Source organism: Eupeodes corollae, chromosome 1 (assembly GCF_945859685.1).
Source record: "Eupeodes corollae chromosome 1, idEupCoro1.1, whole genome shotgun sequence".
Classification (NCBI taxonomy): Eukaryota; Metazoa; Arthropoda; class Insecta; order Diptera; family Syrphidae; genus Eupeodes; species Eupeodes corollae.
Window position 1 is genome coordinate 119,962,180 of NC_079147.1, and position 16,890 is coordinate 119,979,069.

The 16,890-nt window shown below is 33.0% G+C and overlaps 2 protein-coding genes and 1 long non-coding RNA gene across 11 annotated transcripts in view; 1 reads left to right on the forward strand and 2 right to left on the reverse strand.

The window, feature by feature from the left end:
* LOC129953740 (cullin-5) overlaps positions 1 to 7,149 on the reverse strand; it is a 44,543-nt gene extending 37,394 nt beyond the window's left edge. The window contains exons 1-3 of the mRNA XM_056067152.1: positions 7,011 to 7,149; positions 5,808 to 6,947; positions 5,520 to 5,752 (exon numbers count right to left, since the gene is read on the reverse strand). Of these exons, the coding sequence (XP_055923127.1) occupies positions 5,520 to 5,752; positions 5,808 to 6,947; positions 7,011 to 7,019 (1,382 nt within the window). The 5' untranslated portion in view covers positions 7,020 to 7,149. The remainder of the gene's footprint in view (positions 1 to 5,519; positions 5,753 to 5,807; positions 6,948 to 7,010) is intronic.
* Positions 7,150 to 9,151: 2,002 nt separating this feature from the next.
* On the forward strand, positions 9,152 to 11,227 carry LOC129940529 (uncharacterized). 9 transcript variants are annotated; one of them, XR_008780702.1, is made up of 8 exons: positions 9,152 to 9,360; positions 9,412 to 9,467; positions 9,538 to 9,611; positions 9,672 to 9,845; positions 9,900 to 10,212; positions 10,269 to 10,521; positions 10,584 to 10,835; positions 10,894 to 11,227. XR_008780702.1 is itself a non-coding variant. In XM_056048898.1 (6 exons), exons 3-5 carry the CDS (start codon positions 10,089 to 10,091, stop codon positions 10,807 to 10,809), a joined length of 540 nt encoding a protein of 179 aa, XP_055904873.1. In that variant the 5' UTR covers positions 9,152 to 9,467; positions 9,520 to 9,611; positions 9,672 to 10,088; the 3' UTR covers positions 10,810 to 10,835; positions 10,894 to 11,227. The 9 variants fall into 9 exon arrangements, 5 of the variants coding, with proteins under 5 accessions (XP_055904873.1, XP_055904872.1, XP_055904871.1 ...); XR_008780701.1 differs by having other exon boundaries at positions 9,672 to 9,841; XR_008780703.1 differs by having other exon boundaries at positions 9,520 to 9,611; positions 9,672 to 10,212.
* An 810-nt stretch (positions 11,228 to 12,037) lies between these two features.
* On the reverse strand, positions 12,038 to 12,906 carry LOC129942494 (uncharacterized). Its single transcript, XR_008781043.1, has 4 exons — positions 12,876 to 12,906; positions 12,719 to 12,813; positions 12,163 to 12,641; positions 12,038 to 12,094 (listed from the first exon to the last, which is right to left on the reverse strand). It is a non-coding gene; the product is annotated as an uncharacterized LOC129942494 (long non-coding RNA).
* Positions 12,907 to 16,890: the final 3,984 nt, after the last annotated feature.

Sequence of the window (16,890 nt, forward strand, 5' to 3'; positions counted from 1 at the left end):
AACAAATTATATTCATCTGCAGCATAGCACCATGATTATATGGACTACCAAAAATTCATAAAACCAATTTGCCACTTAGACCAATTTCTTCCTCTTCAAATGTACCGTGTTACCAAATGTCAAAATATATGGGTGATATTTTGAGAAACATTATTTCCGACAAATACAACGCCAAAAATTGGTACGAACTTAAACAAAATTTACAGGACATAATTTTAGAAATTACAAAAATTATAGGACATAATTTTAGAAGAAGACGATAAACTCGTTTCATTTGATGTCATCTCATTATTCACCAGCACCCACCTACCTTGCCATAAAAATAATAATGAAAAACTGGACAACAATAGAAAAATTTACAAACATCCCAAAACAGTTCCTAAGAATGTTAGAGTTCTGTCTAAAGAATAACTATTTCTAATATGAAAATAAACTTTTTAATCAAACATTTGGTATGCCTATGGGGAATCCTTTATCTTGACAATTCAAAACAAAAATTAAAAGAAAAAAAATACAAATGTTAGACACATTTCAAAATATGTACCTAGACGATATATTTGCGAAAATAAAAGAAAGAGATAAAGAAACAACACTAAATACACTCAACAATTATCACACAAAAATACAATTAACAATAGAATTGGAACAAAACAATAGCCTACCCTACTTAGACGTTAAAATGCACTGAGATAACAATAGAATCATATTTAATTGGTATTCAAACCTACATCGTTTATCCAAAGTTTACAGACGGTAGAAGCTTACATTCAATAATTAAACAAAAAAGCGCATCATACGCATATAAGTCAAATGCCACACTCAGGAACATTTTCACGAACACCAAAGCTCCGATTTTGTCAATGAGGTTTGGTGCGGGGGACTGAAGGGGAGAAATGCAATTTGACTTACATCGGAACAGCAAAAAGACAACTGGGTATAAGAATGATGGAGCACAAAGCGGACATAAAAAGGAAGAAACCATCAAAAGGCTATCACAACATTTAATTGATAGCGGCCACATACCAAATTTCGATGATGTAAGAGTACTCGACAAAGAGAAGAGAATGACGACGAGGTATATTCTTAAAAGCTTGCGCATACAACAAAAAATAAGAAGAACGATGAACACTCAAGAAGATCGACACAACACCATTGTAAGCTATGCATTAGCAATAAAATAAGTACCTGAACAGCACTTTGATAATTTATGTTTGTCTTTTTAATTTATTAGTCTCTTGTTTTTAATGTTAATTTAATAGCCTGCATTACCAAACAAAAATCTAGAGATATGTATGTACATATATATAAGTAATATTATAAAATCTGAAAGATACTGATATGGGGTGGTTAGGTTCATAACACGTCCCCCCTTAAAATAAAATAAATTTAAATTTTTAATGTAAAATTAATTTTGATTTGTAAGGTTATAATTTGAACCAAAATTGTTCCTTGGATTTCTAATTGATTTTCTAGATTTAATGTTTACATTTTCTGCTGTTTCAGGTGCTGTCATTATTGAAGAGCTCCCATCGCCTAATTCTATTTCTTTGTTGCTCAGTATTAGGACAACAATAATTTATGATCCGTGCAAGGCAATTACCTGATGTACGAATGTAATCATTAATGATCGAAATTGTTCTTATTTTCTTACAATACCCATTTGAAACATTTAAGTATCAAATATACCAGTATTAATATAAAAATAACCGCAATCGCATATTGCAAAAAGGAAGGATGTTTTATCAGTGTTGGACGAATTTTTGCCTCATTAATTTTGTCCTTTATGTAATTTAAAGAATGTTTGATTAATTTAAGGTGATCAAAGTTTACGTTTGATAGATTTATCGGTGTAATTTTAACATATTCATGATATAAATTTGTTAACTTATTTTCGCAGCAATCATCTTCAATTATATTTACTAATGGAATTATTGATTCATAGTTTTAAGAGATATAATTATCATCTTTCAAAAAGTTGGATCCCATATTTCCTTGATATTATAATTATTTATCTCAGATCCTTGCACGTTGCATAGAGGAATTGACAATCTGCAATAAAATACAGATTTTATTTGATTTTTGGAAACTCAAAGAATTTGTTTTAATGAATTAAAAGCTGGTTTTAACCGATTTATATGAACCCGTAGAGGTTTCTTCTTGAATTTAATTGTTATGGGTTTGAATTATTTCAAATGGACCTTTATAAGTAGGTGAAAGCTTTTAACTCGGCTTATAGTTTTGATTATTAACAGATTTATCGTAATACTTTTTAGATAGTTCCTTAGATGCTATTATATTCTCTTTTGCTATTTTGTGAGATTTATTCAATCTTAATTTGATCTATATAATTTTCATATATATATTTAAATTCTGGAGCTTGCGTTAAGGATGAAGGCAATATAGGTTTATGTCCAAACAACAGTTCATAAGGTGTGAATTTAGTAGAAGCATGAACTGAGGTATTATAAGCAAACATATCTGATGGTACCCATTCATCCCAATCATCCTGGTTTGCATTTATATAATGCTTAAGGAAATCTTTTAAGGTGGATTGTGAGCACTCAAGTGCTCCATTACTCTGTGGTAGTAGGCTGTTGTATTAATTTGTTTCATATGGCAAAGTTTACCAAATTGTTTTAATAGGGAAATTAAATGAAAATACTATCTGTATAAATATAGCATCTGAATTTTCTATTTCTTCTCAATTCAAACATCTAGTAGACAGTGGTGCGAATATTTATCTAATAAAAAAGGAATTTTTAGTTGATAAAGTCAAAATCAACGATGGTGACATAATTTAACTCAAATCAAGCGATAACCTAAACAAAACAATAAGTTCTATTAATATTACACTTAAATTTAGTGAAAATCATTGCATTTATCATAAATTCTATATCATTAACTCAAAATCCAATGTTCCATTTAATGGAATAATAGGAAATGACTTTTTAATTGAACATGGAGTCCAAATCAATTATCAAAATAAAAATTTAAAAGTCAATAACAGAACCTCAACACCTTTTTTTTGTAAGTCAATCAAATGTAATATTATAAAATATGAAAGATACTGATATGGGGTGGTTAGGTTCATAACATCTCACACACCGCAATGTAGCTGCTATTACCCAGCACTATATATAAATCAAATGTACAATTTTCCTTGGACTTCAATCGTTGCATCATCCGTTTTTTTTTTTTTAAATAATTTACAGGCACTCAAGGGGTTATAAGTACCCTTTATATGTTTATATTTAAACAAAGTGTGAGCATTAGAAAAATAAGGAAGGATTTAAGAGGAGATACCGATGCACATTGGTCTTAAAGTTCTTAACATCAAGATATGAGGGAAAAACAGAGTTGGCCAAAGCATTCAACATTCTCGATGAAATTCGGGAGTTTTTACCAAGAAAATTTGACAAGTGCTGCAGTATTTGTTTTGGTAACCTTCCCTCATCCATCTCCAATGTTTTAATAATATAATTATTCAAAGTGCATCTTAAGAGTGTGAAAAATGATGGTGGGACGGTTGTTTCTAAATGCAGGATATAGTTTGGTGTGCAAACTGGTAATCGAAAAATCCTTTTTAAAAGGTACCTCAGAAATCTTTCGACTTCTTCGAATTAACCAAAACCCTAAACATGTGCCCCATAAAGCAGTATGGAGGTCGCTCGAAAAATGTTCAATGTCGAACTATGATCAATGTATTTATTATCAATGCATCGGTTCCACACTGAAGAAACTGCCATTTGTGTTGTGAACTCCTCGAAACAAACTCGCCATCCCATACATACAATTATACAATTTTGGAAGATATTCCTAATTTATAAAGCTTATAAAAGAGTGTTTCAAGTGCGATTGTATCAAAAGCTGAACGAAAACCGACGAAAAAAGCATATATGTAGTTTTTTCTTCCTTTGAAGCTTTCCGCAGAATTAAAGAGGGTGAATAATAATTAAAAAATAAATAAACGCAGTTTGAAATTTGCACAGTATTTCCTTGTCATTTACCCACCGGGTAAGCCTATTAAAAATCAGACCACTAAATATCTTCGCCGATGTATTCAAAAAAGAGATGCCTCTGTAATTTCGTATGATCCTTTTTTGTACAGTGGATATATAATTGCCCTTTTAAAGCTTGCAGGAATAGTTGCTGTCTCAAATATTATATTATATTCATTTGAATATATATAAAAAAAAAACAATTTTTATAAAATTCTGCTGGTACTCGGTCGGCACCTGGAGCTTTCCCCGCCTTAGATCTATCTATTACGTTCTGTTCTTCATCAGTTATAAACGGCGCATCTAAGAAATCATCACTTAAAAAAGGGGCTGCATAGTGCATAAACGGAGAGAATATCAGAGCTCAAACGCATGCAATGTTGCTGAAATTGTGTTGGTTCTTCCAGTGATAGTGATGATTTAGACGCTTTTCAAAAATCTACAGAAGATTTTGATGAATTCAAGATAGCGACATTTTTTTCCTCCAGTTGTTTCCTCTTGGTTAGACAGAGTTTCTTAAAGCTTTTATTAGCTGCTGCGTACATACTTTTAAAGAGATCTGTATTGTTCTTCCTTAGGAGCCGCAAGTATAAAAAGGATTTTTGTCTGGCTTTCCGGTACTCAGCATCGAATCATAATTGTTTACCAGTATCCTTTCGTTTTGCTTTGGTACTTTCTGGCACAGCTATAGTTATAATTTGAGTAAGGTCCTCCATTTACGTTGGGATGCTCTCTACTCTTCTTTTCTTCAGTTCCATGTTCAGGTTATTTTGGTAAATAGTTTTAAACGTATCTCTCCATTTTAATTTTGGTAGTAATCCAAGTTGCTTTGTGTGTACATTATCATCTGCACTTGAGACTAAACAAGTTATTACTAAGGGCATGTGGTCAGAGAAAATTTGTGTAGATATCTAAAAATCCTTCATAATTCCATTTCACTTTCCTGACAGAAAACAATAGTATATCACTGAGCACGCAGTTTCACTGGACGTACTAAATTGGCAAATTGGTTAAAAACTGTACATGTCCTTGGGCTCCAGTATAAAGTTTAAAGTCGTAGTCATTATAATTGTCATTGTATTATTCAGATACATTTTTTCTCCAAAATGTTTGTTTTTTTTTTGTTTAATTTTATCCGGCAAACGGCTATCTAAATCATGTTTTTATCATTATCACTATCATCGGCTCGACAACCGGATTCTGGTTACGGCCTCAAAATACAACAAGTGTCTCCATTTATCCCGACCGATCCTCTTCATTCATACGCCCTAGTTGTCCAGCCCACCGGAGCCTACCGAGCTTAAGTTTTGTCACAATATCACCTTCAAGGTAGATTGCTTACAGTTTTTGATAGTAGCATCTTCGGAATCGTCAAAAAACAAAACGAACTACTAGGCTTAGTTAAAAGTACATTAAAATGCCCACTTAAAGAGGAATATACAAATTACACATATGATAAGAGAATTGTGCTAAATACAGCAGATAAATAGAAAACATGCTGGCTAGCTTACTTATTCTTACCTTCTAGTCAAATGTACTTTGTGGTATCTCATGAATACATCTTTGTTATTGACGTACTTAAGAAGCAGTAACACATCTCTTAAGCTCTTATCAATCTGTTCCGTTGTTAGTCTTTTACTTAACGGTGTTCGACGTAAAAGCATATCGCAATAGTTAGCTAGGAGTTCTGGACACTTGCTCTCAGGAGATGTATGTTTAATACCCCTATTACTAACATTAGTTGGCAACTCGAGCTTGAAAAAAGATAAGTTAGGTAGAAACTTAATTTTTTTTTTATTATTCACTTACTTTGAATACGCTTATATCATTTACAACAGTTTTAAATGCTTTATCGCGTGATGTGAGAAATCTAGGATCGTTATTAAATGCGTTTTTAGCCAAGGCACTAAACTTTTTAAAAAGCTCTAATAGACGTTCAACATATTTTTCTGAATCTTGAACAATTATATCAGAAACTGATAGCATATCTGCTAGGCCGGCAGTAACTATATGATTTTCTAAATCACGCAGCATCGGTTCTATTCCATTTTGTACTCTGTCAAGTAGTCTGAACATTAAATTTAACTTTTCTACCTCATAGTTTTTGATAAGTGTAGAACATTCTGCTAAAATAGTATTCAAGTGATTTTCAATAAGAACTTTTATACAGCATTGAGACAGAGCGTGAAAACTGCTAGACTCCAAGTATCGCTTTGCTCGTATTTCTTCTTCTCGTATCTTGGCATCTGCATATTTCATAAATGCCTGGACACCATTGCTCTGTTGCTGATCGCTTGCTTTTATATTATAAAAATTGTTGGTAGCTTTCAAGTAAGCTGCTTCAAAATATTCTCTATATATTTCTAGTTTATCCTCGGGATTTGAACAAAGGTTAACATAGCTTTCTCGAACTCCAATCACAAGCTGGCAATCGTAAGCCTCACCATTACGTTCAGAATGAACTATTTTCATTGCAGATTCTTGGAGATGATCTTTGATATCAATAAATATATTTTTATTCCAAGAATCTAACATTAGTTTTCGAACAATACTCTCATCGTTATTTAATTTCTTTTGATTGATTGATGCATTATTTGCTGATGATAATGATCGTCCTTGGAGAGTTATTTCCAGCTGTCGAAAAGGAAGGGGCAAATAACTACTTTGGGTAAAAAATTTTCTCCATTCAACAATGTAAGTTTTAAGTAAGGCCTGTTCGCCGCTCTGGTTTTGCACCTTTTTTTGAGCCTGCTCAATAAATTCCACTATATCATTTTTCAGACTATCGTATATTTTACTTGCTCCTCTATCATCCCAAAGGCAGACCAAATGAACGCCATAGAATAAATCCTGCCATTCAACTTGAGAAACAGCTTCCTGTTTTAAAAGTTTAAGTACCGTGCATCGCATAAGGGGCCATACATCCTCAAATGTCCTCGGCCCTTTGCCCTGACCATTTAAAAAAAAGCAAGTTTAAAAATTAATTGTTTTATAGAAATATAAACACTATACTTTTAGCATGGTATATAAATAAGTATACTGTGGCAATTGGCAATAACTCTTCAAGCGAAAAAGCAAAAATGTTTTAAGTTTTAATGCAGGTGGTATTGTATATTGTATTTTGTAAATAGTAGAAACCAAATACTCAATATAAATATGATAAACCTCAGCTGTCATTTCATTTTGACAACAAAGTGTCTATCAGCTGTTGAGAATTACAAGTGAGAAGGGATATGTACGTCCAATCAAAAATAGATGTACGATGGTTAATTGAAACATTTTACACCTAGTGGTTACGGCGACATAGCTATTTCATTTTTTGGGAAGTGTACGATAACTCAGGCGACAAAGTTTGATGACGGATTTGTATAGAACAGTTAAAAACAAGCATTTTTTACTAAAGGAGGGGGTCTATTTTATTTTAAAAAATATGTACAATAAATGGAAAAAAAATAATTGTAATACTTTCAACTAAGTTTTATAAATTTCGTTAAAGCCAACACTTTTGTCTATTATCTTGTTTTTAAATCAAGTCGAAACTATGCAAATTAAAATAGTCTGTAAAGATATTATATTTTTAAAAAAGATTTATTTATCAGTTCATCTCAGATGCCAACTAACAAACATTTAAAAACATTATTGCTGTAAACTGTCATCAAATATGGTTACACAAAGAACTTATAGTTTCTTAGACATTAATCACTTATAAGGAAAACAACATGTTCCTATCTGATTGTATTGAAATGTAACATAATATTTAATAGAGCATCGTGCTTATTGCTTATTATTATATTTTGGTTCAAATTGTCTTATTACTAATGACTGGTGTTGATTGCATAGTTTTTGAAAAAAAAATTGCTTTAAACTCATAATTTTGGCAAAAAAGGGGACCAAAAAGGTTTATATTGTGATTTTTAAAACTTTAAGATTATTAACTATAATTGTTTTTAGAATGCATGGCTAGTATTTTTTTGATCAAAAACTGAAAAGTAGATGATTTTATATCTTTTAGTTCTTGAGAAAATTACCAACAAAATATTTTAAATAAATTATTTTTTCCTTGCCTTCCTATGGATTAAGATATACCTAGCATAAATTATTTTTCTTGAATCTAGCTTATTTGAATACAAAAGAAACTTTGGCTAGAAGACTTTGTGATTGAGAGTGGCCAGAAATTGTTAATTTTTAACTTTTCTATATTCAAAAGTGTGTAGTACGTATACTAAACTTTTTAATTTAATAAAACGCTATAATTGTCTGAACAAGGCATTTGTTGTATTATGTTAAGAAAGCTTAAAATATATTACCAAAAATGTAAAAAATTGTTGTTTTTTTTAGATTAAAATTTAATACAAAAATTCATGTAAAATTATACATTTCAAAAATGTTCTTTTTTTGAATGTTATAATAATTTTTTTTTCTCGAATTTAAAAACGTATTTCGATAACTACAAAACAGTGACTTAGTTTTAACAATTTCACTATAAGTTAAGTTTTTCAATTTAAAACAAATGATAAAAGTGTGATAACACCTTAACATCACACATAAAATTACTATTTATTTCGTCGAAGTGAGTTTGAAAACATCAACAAAAATTCTGGTTTTTTAAATATCTCGAATAGCAAGATTCGTTTTTGCATTTCTTTATTTAAAAAGTTATATCATTTAGCTTAAAATTGTTTTTTTTTTTTGAGAACATAATTTATGTAATTTACTAACATTTTAATTTCCTTTCTCTGTTGATTATTGCCCAAAGCAATAATAATATTATATTGTAATCAAAATCGGCTAAAAGAGTGTTCGCGCCTTTTGTGTTGTGATTTATTTTTAAGATAAAGTTTATTTTAAAAGTATGGATCAAAAAAGCTCTGCGTGCCGTGTAATTGACTGTTTTACATTCAGCCACACGTTCCGCGCTCCAATTGAAAAGTAAGTAGACACAATATGGTATCCTGTTAAATAATTTCTGCACCACATTGGAACTCACTTGGACGTGTTCTTATAAGTTTTTTTTTATTTTTACAAAAAAAGTGAATGCATTGTTCTTACTCACACTTTAACGATTCCAGGAAGGTATAAACCATTCCTATAGGTACATTATTGTACCAAGTACACGACCAAATGAGTTCCAATGTTTGCATCATAGAGGAAATATATTATCTAGAGTCCCGACCGGTACCCGTCCTACCTGAAACACCCTCAAATTTTATTCGAGGTGAACTCTCCCAAATTCGAGGTGAACTCTCTCAAATTCGCTGTCGGTGAATACATGTGAGTGGAGAAAAAAAAAGCAAAAAAGTCATTCCTGTCAAAAATGACAATCAATTTTGCAAAACAAAACAATGGGTTTCTGATTTTAAGAGTAAGTTTTTGTTAATTGTTTTGATTTTTAATATAATTTGATATTTTTCAGACCAAAATTCTTTATAATGAAGAGGGTATATACAAGTTCACTTCATTGAATAAAAAGTAAGTCAAATTGCAGTGAAGGAGGTGCAACAATAATGGATTTATTTTATAGTCTGTCTTTTCATTTTAGATAGTGCCAAAATACAGCAAGCAATTTCCTTTAAGTAATTTGGAAGGCAAACCAAACAAGGCGCTGATTTGCAGGTAAGTTTTTTGTATATTATATTGCTCTTAACAAAATAATATCAATGTTTTTAACTACAGATACTTCCCATTGTTTTTGTATGTACTTCTCAACGGCAATAGCTGCCGCAGGCTGTGACGGCGGAGGTGTCACCATCAAAACCATTACAAACAACACCACCAAGTCAATGATGCAAGTGGAAGTTTTGCCATGTAATAGTCGACCGCTGACGCCCTTCTCCATCAATTATGTAAGTACGTTTTGAAACATTCATATCGTAGTCAACTAGCTTAATCTTCATCTTCTAGGTGTAAAGAGTACTACCGGTCTGCAGTTCTGCAAGAGACGCAATAAAAACAAGAATGCAATCGCAGGAATACTCAAAAAAATTTCCAACCGTGACTGTAATTGAGTTTAAATTTTAAATCTACAACAAATCCATTTAGTTTGGTCCTAAGAATCACACTGGCTTAACGGTGGCAATCATTCGGGGGCAAATGAGCTGGCCCGACAAGAATCCCCAAGAAGCCAAACAGATTCAGATCAGTCTCTCGGCAGCTACTGACGATGTCGGCGAGTTGAATCCATCGATTTTCACACAGAAAATCAACATCAAAAAAAGTAAGTCAACTTCCATTTCAGATTTCCTTATATAATGAAAATTAATTTCTTTATAGTCACTACTCGTAGCGGAAGCGATCTCTGCGTTGTCGACAATGCGAACCGAATGTCATCAAGCCGGAGTACCAACCGGGGCTCTTGCATTGTAACAGTGTGCGAACATCAGTGTAAATGCGAGGCAGCGGCTACTGCTGCCGCCGAAGCTGACACCGCCTACATAGAAGAGGTAGGTGATACGAATGCCGCTTTAGAAGGAACTTGTTGCGACAATTATAGTACCACCTAAATGACGGGAGTCGAAAATCATTGGTAAGCCTTCTTAAAAAATGAAATACAAAATAATCTGAGCAGTTTTGTATGTACTATTTTAGAATTCCTGCAATTTTAAGAAACTTAAAGGCTGACAAAATAGAAGCTGAATTAAAGGAATTCCTAATGCCTATTGAATCACAAAAGCTTCTGTTTAGAAGTAACTGGCATCGATACAAGAATGCCCCTACCAATTGCCCTAATGATGTTCCAAGAGTTGCTGCGCAAATAGTAGCGAGCCGGCAACCTTCACGTAGTGAGAATATCAGATTGGAATTTTCTTCGTAAAAGAATGATGGCAAGACTACTTCAAAGTAAGTTCCACATTAACAACAAAACTCAAAGGCACTAATTGATGTTTTTCTTTTTCAGTTACAAATCAAAATGAAGCTTAGTCGATTTGACTTCTGCCGTTCAGTTGATTTGACGATATGCTAAGAATCTTTCCGTGATTAGTAAAGATTCGTCGTGGCGTACCTAGTTTTTAAGTGAGGTTTTAATTTTTTCAAAATTGTATGTAATTGGGTATAATTTTTGTTTTTAAAATTCAATTCCATTATAGATTATAGGTTTTAAAATGTATATTACAGCTCCCAAATTGAGTGAAATTAAATCTAAGTATAAATTGAAAATAAAGTGAAATTGTTTTCAGGGTTCTATCATTATATGAAATTGTATATTAAAAAAACATTTTGATTGACTGTTATAAATTGTATAATTTATTTTGTTTCCTTCTTTTAATTGTTTTAATTTTATTTAGTTCTTTTAATAAAATAAACAAACAAATTATGAGTATTGTATTCATTTCTACAGTTTTGCAATTTCGAAGTTTAAAAGCAAAAGTATGATGTAAAAAAGTTGTATGCTGACAAATGCATCTAATTCAATAGATATTGGCGATAGCGCGTAAGTAACGAAACTTAAAATACAATTTTTTTGCTATGTTTTAAGATTTTTATCGTATTACCGGATTAATAAAACGATTTCGAATGTTATACGAAAGGGTTGCGCGTATCTTGAGAGATTTGCGATTCGTTTTGGAAGGTACTTTTCAAAGATCGGCTGCGAAAGACTGATGTTGCTATGTATTGAAAGTTTTGCCATATGTCTTTAAAGTTTAAAAGAGTTTCATGAAATTGGATAGCCTCTAAAAGCCGTATATGTGTTACGAATATGTCATAAAGCTATAATAAAATTAGTTTTGATATTTAAGGAAATATTATTTGACTTTACCTGAAGTTTTGAAAAAAACTAGATTGTAATTTTTTTGTGGTTATAAATAATAAATACTTCGTTTAATTTTTGATGCTGATTACGAAACCCAACTCCGATTTTATTTTATTTTATATTATATTATTTATTTTTGTATTTTTTTAATATATTACAAGAACTTGATGTAATAATCTTAAGACTACAAATTCGTTATAGGAAATAGTAAAATATTGTAAAGGAAGAAAATATTGAAGGCAGATATTATAGATTTTGATAATCATCAAACATATTTTTGAAAATATTTGAATCGAAAGCAATAAATCATGAGTGAAGGAAGGTATTTCAATTGAATTCCAGAGACCTAAAATTTAAATTAGAAAAAGCGAAAATTAAGATAGTTCTTATTTTATTATTAATAAAAATCCTCACCAAATACATCACAGAGTTCCAAAAAAAATGTAAAAAGAAGATATTCAAATATGAATTTCTGCAAAAAATAACATAGAAACTGATCAATTGGCGAATCCTCGGTGGTAGGTACTGTTTTGAAAAACTGACTGTAGATTAAATGCATACACTGCGATCTTTCGCCTATCCGTAGCTGGCTGAAAGAAGTGCTTTGCATTGTAACATTACGTAAATGTGCTACTGCTATCACACGCTGCATTTGATTCAACTTGTATTTGGCTTGGCTATGAATGCCCACCAAGTAAAGAGATTCCTCAACTTTATAGCAACTCTTGAGTTCTCGACTTGTATAGCTAAGCGAAGCTTTCAGTCTTCTGCGACATTGATCCCTTCGCTGTAATCGGCCTTTCTCATTCCTACAGTGTTGAAAAACAGGATATAAACCATTAGAATAGAGCGATTTGATTGCCAGGAAGTCTTGTCGAGAAGTGTAATTTTAACTAAAAAACAAAACAAAATAATATTCATATAATTTGAGTCTAAAATTAATATGAACACATTTAACTTCAATTTGTACCTATTCACTGCAGAATAAATATGTCGGCGTTGCTGGCTTCCTACTCGGGGCTTCCACTTTTCTTGTTGCAATGTTATCCTTGGTTTCTTCTTTATCTGAGGATTAAATTAAATTCATTATATATTTTTATTTCAATAAATTAATATTTTTGTTTTACCTTCATTTGCATTATTGATACTGAAACTGAATTACTGAATTTTGTTTTGTTTACATTTTCGTAGAATTGTCAAAATACTCACCTCGCTGTTAATCTGTCAAAACTTGACATAACTCAAATTGGGCAACGTTCGCATTACAGTTCTAGGGTGCGCTTATACTTTCAACACGATTTTTTCTGTTTTTAGCTAAATTTTTCATAAAAACCATAGAATTTGTGTGCCAAAAGCATACAAATATTATTTTTAGCATAGTTTTCACTGAAAAGAAGTTGTAAAATTCATTTTTCTAAAAATATTGCATTTATTTTTCAATTTTTGAATTCAACGGATTTCTTTTTTGAACGGCTGAGTTCACCTCATATTGTTTTTCCCCTAATTGTGCAAACTTCACCAAAAGCCCATAACAACTACATAGAATCTGGATTTTCCCATAAGAAATGCACGGGAGAACTAACACATGCTTATGCTAACGGGCAAAATTCTTTCAATTTAGTTTGTAGGCCGAAAGAGAGCAAACCCATTAAGTCGGGACTCTAGATAATATATTTCCTCTATGGTTTGCATTTTACTAACTTGGACGTGTTCTTATAAGTTTCTTTTGATTTTTACAAAAAAGTGTGAATGCATTGTTCTTTTAGTAAACAAAACAATTCGTTGTAGACGTCAAATTCTCACCACAGCTATTTTAATAAAAAAAACATCTGTCAGTTCAAGTAAATACACCGCATCGAATTGTTGTTGGATTTCACATTTCAAAATGGACGTAATGTGAAATTAAAAATACAATAATATAATTTAATGGATGTTGGAGGGTAAAACATACGAAAGATTCCGGTCTTTATATGGTGTTTCTATGCTTGTAAGTGGCGGGAAAAAAGGAAGTAGTCAGGTTGGACTGCAAGATCAAATTATAAAATTCTTGTGACTTGTCAATCGACTCCGATTTTCAAAATAAAATATAAAATTTGAAATTTTAAAGTAATTTTCTGTAAATTATTTTGTTTTATCCTAATATTTAACAGAATCAATTTTTGGGACGACTTTCCATTACCGCAGCACGAATTCCCTTCTAATTTTTTTGTACAGTTAGGTATGGGTCTCCACAAATCATGTTTTCAATATTAAGACAAGGAAACACCTTTAAGTCAGAGAAAAAAATATTTTTTTTTCGGACTTAAATCATTTTTTTTTAAATTTCATTTTTTGAGCCTAAAACAACTTTTTTTGAAACAATTGGGGAATGCTGGCCCCCCTACAACCCTCCTGCTTGGGATCACTAAAGGATTTGGGGTGGGTGTGAGTTTGGGTACATGCAAAGTAATTTTTGCATTTGAGCACTAAAATCAAATTATTATATATAATATATATATATATATATAATATATACATTATTTAAATTAATGTTTCCTCGCTCTAAAATTGCTATAGTGATTATTCATTTGCACATACATATCTATTAAATAAAAAAACTGCGAGTCGAAATTCGTGCTGCGGTAATGGAAAGTTTAAACCAATTTTTTTTTAAGATTAAAAACCTTTGCAAGTTCAAGTAGGTTATACCCGTAGCGTGATGGTTAGTGCACTCGACTGACAGGCCCAATGTCCAAGAATGAGAACAGAAACAGCAGCAGCAACATCAACAACAGCAACAGAAGCAGCATCACAGAAACAGCAGCAGCAATACCAGACACAACCACAGACCACACAAAAAAAAAAAATACCACCAGTAAGGACCCATAGAGTTGAAATGGACAAAATAAAACAGGTATGCAGGTATGTAAGCCAAGTTGGCCACTAAGGGCAATTTGTTCATTCATTTTTTTACGAAATAGAAAAGAACTATTCGGTCCTGTGTTTCTCACTGGCCGAATACAACTTAGTAAAAGGGTTATTAAAAGAGGCAACAGCTGAGTTCTACAGCTTTACACGAAAAATTTAAGACGGTTCTTCTGAAATGCATAAGTTCCTGCACGGAACCGGAGTGGCTCTTGGCTGAGTTCCGTGAAAATCCACTGACGATCTCGATTTTATCGGGGTCAAGCCTTTCACTACGGTGATGTCCAGGCGAGGGGGTTACAGGATGCCAATGTCCCTCGTAACATTATCGCCCCAAAGCAGTTTTGAGAGCTTTGAGAGCTTGAATAAAATCAAATCTTTCGACTATCAAGCTGTACACTGGGACACATTAAAAACGCACAATTACATTTTGCAATGTAAGAAGCGCTTGAGGTTTGGACATGCCAAAGCACACTGCAATATGTAGTTGCGCTGTCAGGTGCTCAGAAACCCACATCGAAGGAGAATGCAAGCTGGGGAATGAGATGGTTGAGGATTTAACCCAGCTCAAGTGTGCCCTTTGTGGAAACCAAAGGCACCCGGCTTACTATAGAGGTTGCCCTAAGGTCCAAGAAATCAAACAGAAACAGGCGAGTCAAAAAGCTTGAAGAAGTCGAACAGTTCGACAGGCAAACACAAAAATTCGTGGATCCCAAGTTTTCCTACGCCCATAGGTGCAGCCTGACATTTTAGATTTGTTGTTGAGCATTCAGGGTCAATTAACAGTACTGCAAAGTCAGATAAATTAGCAAGACAAGATCCGAAGAAAAAAGTAGATTCAATGGGAGCTGCTTTACAGAAAGTGTACAAGGTGAATGTTAGCATTCGCTTCAACCACGACCTGGAAAACATATCATTACTTAATTTCTTTAACCTCCGAAATGATATCACACGATAGCGATCTGAGAACCGCGGTTTCATGCGGTTCGATGGCAAATGTCATACCTGCCGAGCAGACGGGACCATTTGACATTTACACCTCACTCTTCAATGATGCACTGAATAATACATATTATCCAGTGCATTTTTAGACCGCTATGGTTCATTCTCTCCCGAAAAAGGGAAAGGACAACTCCAACCCGTCAAATCTTCGGTCGATAAGTCTTCTTCCTAGCATCAGCAAAGTTTTCGAAAAAATCATTAATAGGGCTATGACTAAGTGGGCTGCGGACAACAAAATAATTCCGAATAAACAGTTCTGGTTCAAGGCGAGTCATGACACAATTCATGCTGCTTCTAAACTCGTTTTTGATATCCAATGGAATAAATCAAAACAACAAAGCACAGGTCCTGTTCTGATTGATTTTAAAAGGCCTTTGACACCTTATGGTTTGTGAGTCTTTACCTAAAACTGAGCAGGCTTGGCATAAGCAAGAAATTGTTGCATAAACTTTATGATATGCTTAACGGTAGAAAGTTTGTTGTCAAAAGTGTTATTGTAACTTCTACCACAACATTCTCAATTAAAAATGGTCTTCAAAAGGGAGCGGTGAATTCACCGATTCTCTTCAGCATTTACACTAGCTATCTGATAGGTAGTCTTGGAAAGGTAATTGCGTACGCCGACGATCATCAAATTCGTACAGAACAGCCCGAAAGGTTGAGGTTATATGAATTTTCTTGCAGCGTGATTTCGACAAGATTCAGCGATATTGCGACGCGACGACTGGAAACTGCAAATAAATGTCCAGAAGTTGGAGACAATTCTGTTCAAGACTCCGTTGGCTAGGGCCACGAGTAATACGTGCAAGAATTGGGGCAAGATGATCATCGTTGATCTTCACGGGCTTGACCCCAGAGTGAAGGTAATTTGCTACATGGCCCTCATATGGCCGATAATCGTTTATGGTTGTCCTGTGTGGTTCAACGTTGCTTCTTCCCAGATGGAGAAGTTTCGGGTGTTCGAGCGGCTGTGTTTAAGACGCTGACGCTGTACCGGCTTATATCGAACAGCCGAATGTTTTTACGTGCATTACTATTCCAACGAGGTCGTATACAACGGGGCTCGAATCAGCAGAACTGACAATTTCGTGATAAATCTCACTCGAGGTCATATGGCAAGAGCTATGTCTTCGACCAAAAATTTTCGGTTTGTTCTATCCGAAAGACGAGTATTAAGCCTTGGTCATCTTACACACTTGTTTTATAGTTTTAGGGTTAAGTTTTAAGTTTGGTGGC